The 10,381-nt window shown below is 35.2% G+C and overlaps 1 protein-coding gene across 1 annotated transcript; it reads right to left on the reverse strand.

The window, feature by feature from the left end:
- Positions 1-543: 543 nt before the first annotated feature.
- On the reverse strand, positions 544-10,355 carry LOC310891709 (adhesion G-protein coupled receptor V1-like; the record flags this gene model as incomplete). Its single annotated transcript, XM_083853954.1, has 10 exons — positions 10,004-10,355; positions 7,910-7,988; positions 7,282-7,420; positions 6,636-6,777; positions 5,887-6,149; positions 4,124-4,299; positions 3,158-3,282; positions 2,135-2,301; positions 1,906-2,049; positions 544-657 (listed from the first exon to the last, which is right to left on the reverse strand). The coding sequence occupies exons 1-10, from the start codon at positions 10,035-10,037 to the stop codon at positions 544-546; spliced, it is 1,383 nt and encodes a 460-aa protein (XP_083710080.1). The 5' UTR covers positions 10,038-10,355.
- Between the last annotated feature and the right edge of the window lie 26 nt (positions 10,356-10,381).

Below are 10,381 nucleotides of genomic sequence, written 5' to 3' on the forward strand. Positions count from 1 at the left end.
TTGGCTTAGTACTGTGGCTCTAACATTTTCTTATGTTCTTATGTTTTTTCAGAGAAGTCCTATACAAAATTATATTGTCAGAATGCTGTCAATAAGGCATAGCTACTCGTTCTACTAATACAACCTCTGTATTATTGCAAATATCATCTGCTGGAGTAACAACAGCATCTTATCCCAGAGGGTGTTATAAAATGCATATATTATGACAATGTTCCCTCAGTAATTGGTAATTAACCCTACTGCAAGAAGCTGTGCCTGCTCTTCAGAGGAACAGGTTTATATTCAGAAGCTACTTCTTTGTTTACATGCTACATTTCAAAACTGAAATAACAGTAGCAATAAAAACAAACCAGATGTAAATTGTACACTCAGGTAGAGAGTATTTATACATCCAAACAAGTCTGGAATTTTAACTGTTATAAATTTCCAATAGAAACAAAAATAATATGTCAGAAATACATGCTTATAGATTTACTTCCTTTCATTATCCTTTCAGAAATAAGCAAACTACCCACATTAAAGCCAGAGAAGACTGAAGAATATTCAAACCTGGATGGAACTGGAACTGTTTGTGTGACTCACAATAATCAAATAGTCTTCTTCCTCCACTGCAAAATGTTTCACACGTCTGGTATCCAGAACAGAAAGAGTCTGTATCTGCAAGGGAAATATGAGGGTGACTATGTTTATCTACATATGTATATAAACAAATACATTTTATATTACATTGTATATAGTGAGAAAAAGTACGCATAGAATGTTAAGAATTCCAAAATTATGTATAAAACTATACATGAAATAGCTTTTAAAACTTTATATTTTATATATATATATATATATATATATATAAGCAACTAATTTACAGAATTAACATAACTTATCATACATTTTCCAGAAAATGTTCTATGACTTGATTGCTTGAGAATTTCTTCCCCCACTTCCAAGCAGAGCTACAGGCTGGGAGATGAGTGGTTGGAAAGCTGCCTGGCCGAGAGGGACCTGGGAGTATTGGTTGATAGTCGGCTGAATATGAGCCAGCAGTGTGCCCAGGTGGCCAAGAAGGCCAACAGCATCCTGGCCTGTATAAGAAGCAGCGTGGCCAGCAGGGCTAGGGAAGTGATTGTGCCCCTGTACTCGGCTCTGGTGAGGCCACACCTCGAGTACTGTGTTCAGCTTTGGGCCCCTTGCTACAGGAAGGACATGGACGTGCTCGAGCGAGTCCAGAGAAAGGCAACGAAGCTGGTGAGGGGTCTGGAGAACAAGTCTTATGAGGAGCGGCTGAGGGAGCTGGGGTTGTTCAGCCTGGAGAAGAGGAGGCTCAGGGGCGACCTTATCGCACTCTACAGGTACCTTAAAGGAGGCTGTAGAGAGGTGGGGGTTGGTCTGTTCTCCCACGTGCCTGGTGACAGGACAAGGGGGAATGGGCTAAAGTTGCGCCAGGGGAGGTTTAGGTTGGATGTTAGGAAAAACTTCTTTACCGAAAGGGTTGTTAGGCATTGGAATGGGCTGCCCAGGGAAGTGGTTGAGTCACCATCCCTGGAGGTCTTTAAGAGACGTTTAGATGTTCAGCTTAGTGATATGGTTTAGTGAAGGACTTGTTAATGTTAGGTCAGAGGTTGGACTAGGTGATTTTGGAGGTCTCTTCCTACCTAGACAATTCTGTGATTCTGTGATTCCCAGGTAATCCTCCCTGCACCCTCAAATGTAAATATATAAAAAATACAAACAATGTAAACAACTAACTATGACAAACTTACATCACTGAAGTTATGTAGTATTTTAGGACACAAAACTAACTCTTGTCACACAGAGTGCTTTTTTCTAAAACATGGCCAGACTGGAGGACCTCCCTTGGTCCTTGCCAACCCGTACTATTTTAAGATTTTAAAATTAAAATCGATTTACCCACAACAATCTGTGTCCAGCCATGAATGCATACACACTGTTGTTAGAAGCTCCCTGTGTGGCTCCTCCATGAGTAACCACAAGGTAGGAAGAGGCTCCAATTTGGAAAGACACACAACTTGTAGGATTCCACATACTGAAATTCTGCAAGAAGAATAAAAAAAAAGTAAGATTGTGACTTAAATTCCTTATTAACTAGCATGTCTGGTGTTCAAAAACAAACATTTACCTCAACAGGAACAAATACTCCTTTCCACTGGTAGACAGTAGAAAACAAAGCTGGAGGCATACGCAACAGAACACCGTACAGGATTTCTCTTGAGGTAAAGAAACACCAACCAGATGCTGATTCTTCCACAAAACTTTGCAAGACAGATAGGACACTGATACCACCCCCTGCAATATAGTAAAAAATAAAATAAAATAAAATAAAATAAAATAAAATAAAATAAAATAAAATAAAAACACTATTTACTATTATATTACTCTTGAGATCTTTTCTAACCCCATTCCCATTATTTACCTCCCAAAGCCAGACCTAGTATGAGAAATGATGAAGTTGTGTCTTAGTATTTGTTATAAGTGTATATAAATACATAGAAATGTTACAATGCTAAGGATATAATGAGAGTTAAGCAGTAAATGTATTTTTCATTCATTACAACTGCACATGGAAGACATATAGGCAATTTGAGTCTGACTCATAATAATTGATCTTGGAATTTAGCTAACAAGAGAATTAGCTAGATAGCAAGTAGTAAAGAAAAAAAAAAAAAGACAAATTACAAAATGTTCATGTTTTGTTCCCCATTTACAACATGTTCATGTTTTTATTCCAAGACGGTCCCTAAGCACCGTCTTGTCAGAACTAAACTCCAGGAGCTAGACTCTTGCATGTCACATGTCATTTATACTGTGTTAGAAAGATCCTGAGTTACAAGTAGTACGGAACAAATTTTATTACACACACACAAATAAATAAATAAATAAATGGCTAGTGACAATAATGTTCATATTAGCAGCAAAGACAGAAATAGAGATTACTGAAACTGGCAGAAGTGGCTGATGACAAGGTGATTCTTAAGCAGCTAAAGTATTTTATCTACTAAATCTTACATAGGAAAATATTAACTGAATTGTGTCTGAATACTTGAATTTACATTCCCAAGCTACATCTCCTGTATGCTTGGCTACTCTCTTACTATCTCCACTTCTACAAAAGCAGTGGACATTCTCTGTAAAGTGAACGTACTGATGCCAAATGCAGTATCTGATGATGTCTCCCACTCAACGCTCACAGAAACGTTAAGCCCATTACTCCGTGAAACTTTCAAATAAGCTGTAGTGTTGGCTTCTTCAATTATGATGAAATTTGTCCTAAATGTGAGAATCATAAAAATAAGGAAAAAATTATTTTATAGTATATTCATTGCTGTAATAAAAATAAGATTTTTACTGTACAATTCCAGATGCAGAATATACAACAGAAATAAAAAGAAAATATTAATAACAGGTTTCAGTATCTGATGGACTGGTAGCTACATTAATTAGGGTTTCCCAATGATCCTTACTACAATCATGCAAAATCATAGGCAATTCAACAAAATCTTTAAACAGACTGAAATTTAAGTATATTAAATTCACGTAATAAATGTTTAGATAATATTATTATTAAATATTAATATAAATTATTAACTCTAAATATCAATGTATTAATAAAATAGCATACATACATTTTTTATTTAAATAGTAAATTTATTTAATCTGTATGGTTTCAGCTGAATGGTTTTTAAAAATGGCAGTCCATATGTGTCACTTGCTTCTGAAAAACAGCCTTCAGTGAAAGTATATTTTTTACAGGTTTAAAAATGAAAGTAAATTATAAAACGTATGACTTCCTGGACACTGATATGAGGTTTGGAACTTTTAACATGGAATACTATCAGTGGAATATGTAGGCACTAGTGAAGTATTAGTTTATAAAGAAAAATAATAATAAATAAATTGAAATTTTGGATTATGAATAGTCCTTTTTATGCATTTTTCTACTCTTTTGTTTAGCAGTAATAGTATTTCACAATACCTTTCAAAGTTACAGATTTACAAATTGGGTTGCTGAATTTCTTTAATGCGATCCATCAAAAACAAAATTGTAGAGAAATATTATCTCTTTGGAGTATGAGCAACTATCTCCTTTTTACTGATCAGTGTAAAGTACCTATTTCCAACTGTATAGATGCTGAAAAGCCCTAGTGGAGCCTGGTTTTGTAATATTGTAATCATAGTTTCCACTCTCGTGCCTAGTCTGGCTCCTCCAGTTGGATTGAACAGGGTGACAATGAAGTGCTCATCCATTTCTGGTTCTTCATCTAGTACCGCAGAAATATGCAGCGTCTGATAACAAAACAAGCATACAATGTTATTGAGACATGATAACAGATGATGACACAGCTCTATCAGAATGTGCTACCTTTTTTTTAAATTTATTTCACTATAAGGCTTTGGATAGCATAGCAGGAGAAGAGCAGCTCATGAAGCTGGAGAGGACAGAATTGAGGCAAGCTCAGACTGAGTTCAGACTGAGGTTCTAAAGCCATCCATCTAGTGGCCTCCATTGGTGCAACACTAAGATGAGCATATTCACTTTTCGTTGTTGTTGTTCTCTTTTCTTTCTTTTCTCATCCTATGATCCTCTGAAGTTTTTGATCCTAATTTCATACTTTTGTTCTCTATTTATTCCATACATTTTTGGGTAGTTTATACTCACAACACAGCTATAAGTGTAATCAGTTAAGTTGGTTTTAATTTATTTTAGTTGGCAGCTAAGCTATCTTCAGGGAAACAGGGTAATCTCACTACTGGTGCTGTCAAGAAAGAAAAGGAAAAGGAAAAAAAAAAAGCAAGAATAGTGAGAGATTTGAAATACTCTTTCCTCTCGATGCTTCTTTCCCTCTCCTACACCACTGTGGATGAAGATCAGGTCTTCTAAAGGCAATCTCAAACTAGCAAAGAGCAATCTAGAGAAAGCTAAGTGCTTCACTTTCATTTGGGGCTCACTGTCATCCTTCACACTACTCAAACAAGCAAAAAATTTCATAGGTACGCATAGCCTTGCTGTACAAAATAAAAAGTTAGTGATGATGCATTTGGAAATAATACAAAATTTACAATGTTTTATATTTCTGTTCATTTCCACAATAAACCATATTTACCAACTATATTAAGAAGGCTCCAACTTCTTATAGATCTGCTGCATTGTGATTCCAAATGCATCTAAAGGCCAGAAATTGAAAACCAGTGTTTCCAAGAAAAGTTTGTCTCAGTTTCTATCCTATTGCCTGTAATATGCTAACACTAGCTTCACCAGCTTTACTGGCAAAAATAAATAAATCGAATTGTGATTAAACCTTAGAAGAGTCAGGATTCACAAACTTAAGCTAGTTCATTTTGTAGCTGACATTCTTGTGAGGACAGTATAGAGGCAGTGAGCTTAATACTTAAGTTATTTTCCAATCCTAAGACAGACAACTGTTCTACTTTTTGTATTTGTTGCAGCACATTCTGTTTAGTTCAGACTAACTAAAATGTTAAATTACAGAATGGGATTTTTACTTTGATCTTAACTATTAGGCTTGCAAATTATCACTTTAATTTAAAGTAAGTTTGCATTTCAGCTATAGATTGACTACATAAAAAGAACTGTTCCAAAGCACACATGAACGTTATCTATAGTGTACTGTTTTCAATTTACCTCAACCCTTACAAACTAAGAAACACCTAAAGATGAGCCCATTTAATTTTCACACACTTCCACATCAGATAATAACAGGAAATCAGTCACAGCTCATGACTCAATTCACTTTATGAATGAAAGAAGTAGAAAAAATAAACAGAAGATAAAGCACAGACATTTCTGAAATCTTTCCAATATTTCCAAAAAAAAAGCTTCCTAGACTTCTCTGGTAATAACTAGCATATTACCTTGAACCTGACTCCCTCTTCGAGCACAATATATCCTTGAGAAGGGGTCAAATCCATTGTTGCCTCTGAAGAATTAATCTCACTTACAAGATACTGAACAGTCACAGTGCCAAATATTCCCTGAGGTGGTTCTCTGATAATATTCAATACTGCAACACTTTCCATCAAATGGATAGATGTTTGCTCTCTCAGAAAGAAGTGATTGCTGTTATTGAATGACAAAACTCCATGGCCATCATCATTGGCAAGTATAGTAATTGTAGCTTTTGAAAAAGAAATAATGAAAATATTCTTTGGTTAACATAGTAAAATATAAATATACATATATAGTAACATAATACATAACATAAACACAAATACATTCTTCCTTTAGTGTGTATATAATGCTTATGTGTCCATGACATTACCTGAAGAGAATGGGAAGGCATTTCACTTTAACTAGGAAGATCTCTAGACAGGAAGAATATAGTCTCTCCTAGAAAAGGATTATGAACTCTCTAAAAAGACCTCAGTTCAGTGAGGTAGTACACATTGAAAAACTCATCTTCGTGCTTTCTGATTCATTGCTTTACATATAAACTTTTTAATTGCACAGATTTCACAGGGATGTTTCAGAACCTTCCAAAGGAGTATAAAGATTCACCATAGCAGGACAATGGTGCTTTCTGAAATATGATTATTCAGAAAAGTGGAATTAAAATGTGTGCCACAGAATTCTAAAGAAATGGAACATTAAAACTAAGTTTTACCTGTTGTGTTCTCCCCTAATTCCAGCCCCAGAGATGGATTTGTTAAAATTAACTGGAACTTCTCATCACCTTCAGGAATCTCATCATCAAAAATCATGACATCAACAGATTTATGCCTTTCTCCATCAGCAAAAAAAAGAGTCTAGCGTTGAAACACATAAAGCACCGAATACTTACATCAGTTAATATCACACAGAAATTTTTGACTACGGTAAACAGAATTCTGTGAAATAGGAAGGAAGGGAAAGCATAGGAAGAGCCATATTCTCTGTTCCTTATAAACTGATTGAATCAGAAATATAAAGGTTCAGCACATTACAGAATGAGGACAAGAAAGAATAATTTATTTTGAAAGTCCTGTTGCAAAAATAGTCTATGAAAAAGTTTGTATGTCTAATCAAAATTAAATTTGAAATCGATGTTTGAAAGTTTACATTTTGCTTTATATTAAAAAATATATTTTTAAAAAAGAAATAAATAGTAAGAATAAGAATATTTTTATTTCATTCTATTTAGATTACCAAAGCAACTGAAACAAGCTGAAACATCTAGCATCACTACTGATCATTCTGCAGAATAATCAAGAAGATATTCTTTTACGGAAGCTGAAAGAATAAAAAGTACTAGATTTAGAGTTGCTTCTTACCCTTGAGGTTACATTAAAATCCAAACCCAGCTGGGCCTCCAAATTTTGGGCATAAAAAAATACAGACACATTGCCATATGATCCTCTGTTTCGGTAAGCCATTACTGTCAGATTCCCATGAGATTCACTAACTTCAAAACTAAAATAAAAAGAATAATTCTCAATGTTCACTGATTATGTTCTTTTGAAAAAGATAGTACATTTTTATTACATTTTCACTCTGAATTATTCCCTACATTATAGTTCTCTAACGCATCCTTTTTACCTTTTTTCTCTTATCTAAATTGAATTAAGTAACACGAGGTTTTTGTTTTGTTTTGTTTTGGTTTTTGCTTACATGAATGGTGAGGCTGGAAGAGTTGATGCAGGCTGGGGAGGTTAGGCAAATTGGTGATATAAAAGGACAACAGTGAAAGTAGTAATAAGTAAAAGAATTCTGATTAGATGAATAGTGAATTTTTGTTTTCAGTGTGGGAATCCCACTTTCTAGTTCAGCTGAATTGAATGATTACTTTACCATCTCAAAGACATGGCCCTATTTTTAACAGGAGTTTTACTTTTAGAAAGAAAATGGGCAACACCAATCACTAATTGGCACAGTAAGTTCTTCAAGGAAGATGAGACTTACTTGGTACCTTCCCATTCAATTACTCCTCTTACACCATCATTAGCATCGATAACAATTTGAGAAGCTAAACCTTCCACATCTAAAAGGCAAAACAGAAAGACAAAAATTAAAGAACAATAAAATCAATTTTCTTGATTTTCAAGAATCACAGAAGCATTTATTCAATCGGTACTAATATTACAGTGTCTTTACAAAAAATGTGTAGGAGAAAATGGGAGTGGGCAAGATAACTGGAAAGAGTCCTTACTACTAGAAGTGCAATAATGCGTCTTGAATTAGCACTGTAATATTTAATAATGCATAAAAAAAAAAAAGACTAAGGAAAATGTAGAAAGTTAAACAGCACATAAAACATTAGAAAATAATAAAGTCTAGATTTGCGATGGAATCTTAATTTGTCTTCACTATAAGTGTTTATTACAATGACATTCAATATTTTGCATTTGCCATTCTGAGTATGAGAAAGACAATGAGGAAGAATAATAAATGATTCAGCATTTCATCTTCTATTTGTGCTTCAGTGCCTCATCATACATTCTAATGGCACACCTCAGATTTCACTACAAATACACAACTATTAATTTATTTGTGGGGTGTTCACATACTGTAATATTCTACTGCTCCATAAAGACATACAGGTATTTACAATTAGCCTGAAATCGTAATTGAATACACTGCAGTGTGAAAAACACCAAATAATAGGTTAATGTCAGAAAAGTCTACTAACTTCAGAGACCAGAACTTTACAGTCAAAACTTAATACTTCTCAGAAAATAGGTTGTTGTTTTTCAGACAACCGCACCACACAACTACCTTAACTTACTTGTTTACTTTTTATAAACTTCAACTTACTTTCTAAAACCAAATTGACTTCACCGAGTCTGCCATAAGTATATTATGTTTAGATCCATATACATTTTTCCATCAATTCAGATAAAACTGAACAAAAGTAGAAGATTATTGCCATGAATCTAAGCCTGTCACTATGAGGTAGAGATGACGATGAGCAATAGCTCTACACAGACAACAGAAGTGTTACTGAGGTTTACAAATCCTGAGGGAGTAATGGCAATTAGAGACATTTCTGCTTCACTCCTGCATTTTCTCATGTCACCCTGAAGTCAGATCTGTTCACCCAGGATCTGTAAGAGTTTGCTCACAGACACACACGCGGACACACGTATTTGAGTCAGGCTATTTCTTCTACCAGAAGAATTCACTGACATGTTATGTGAACACATTTTTTCCTTATGACTTAAAACTATTATTTTCTCATTGTAAGTAAAGCTGACCCAATGCAGTGTCACATCAGTGTTAAATGGTCATGGTTCAAGGAGACAGCCAAAGAGAAAGTGAGACTATACAACACTGTTTAGTTTGGATGAATCTTTCATTCTTATATGCTACTCCTTTCATATTTTAGACTCAACTATTCACAAATCAGCAATGAGTCTTGCAAGTTACCTTTCAATCTGTAACGAATTAACTCAGTCACTTCTATAAGCATGCAAAGAAAAGGGAAAAGAGTCAAAGAAGATGTCTGACATTATATAACTAGTCTTTAGTACCACAGGATAATCCAACAGTTCTTAAAGCTAATGACTACTATTCTACTGAATTCTGAAGAAGCAAAATGAGAAGCAGACTAAGCAAATAATAAAGATCATTGCAAGAGTAGGAAAACCATAAAATATGTTTCCTAAAAGTGATAAAAGAATAAAAACAGACTTTTTTAAAAGAGTGAGCAGAGTAGCCACATAAAGTTTTTTTTTTACTTTTTTTTTTCCATTTTGTAGTTTGTAAATGAAAATCAGATGAAAAAATCACCAATAAACTTTTCAAATAATTGTCCTTTCCAACTGATAATTACTAACTCCTCTACGAAAATTAATTTAAATTTTCCCAGAGTTTAAAAAGCAAGAGATTAAGTGTAATAATAAATCTATTTCATATTCTATGATGTTTCTTCTAAATAACCATGTCTCATCTCAGCATAGTTGGTAAGTAAGAGGAATAATGGTAATCTCCCAAGGTAATATAATATAAACCATTAAAAAGGAAAAGTAAAAATAATTTGCTATAAGATGTTTTTACCTAGCTTAGGTGGGGATGACGTTGAATGGTTCATGATGAGTTCCACTGAAGTTAAATTAACCAAGAAGAATTCTTGCACCTCTGGTATATCATCCTGCAAAACACAATCCTGCAAAACACGCCTTGCCGAGGCGACCGGCTCCGGGGCAGACGCGTGCTGCAGCGGAGCGCGGGATCGGGACAGGCAGGGCTATTTTTCGGGCACCGAGCCTACGTGAGGGAGCCGCCAGGCACCGGCAGCCCTCGTGAGGGAGGCTGACGAGGCGTAGGCGGGGCCAGCAGCGTCAGCGTCAGCTCCTCCCCCCGGCCGTTCAAAGGCAGCCCTTAGGGAGCGCGAGCGACCAGGAGCGCGGCGACCAGGGCCGGCAAACAGGGAGT

Source organism: Anser anser (assembly GCF_964211835.1).
Source record: "Anser anser genome assembly, contig: HAP1_SCAFFOLD_197, whole genome shotgun sequence".
NCBI classification, from domain to species: Eukaryota; Metazoa; Chordata; class Aves; order Anseriformes; family Anatidae; genus Anser; species Anser anser.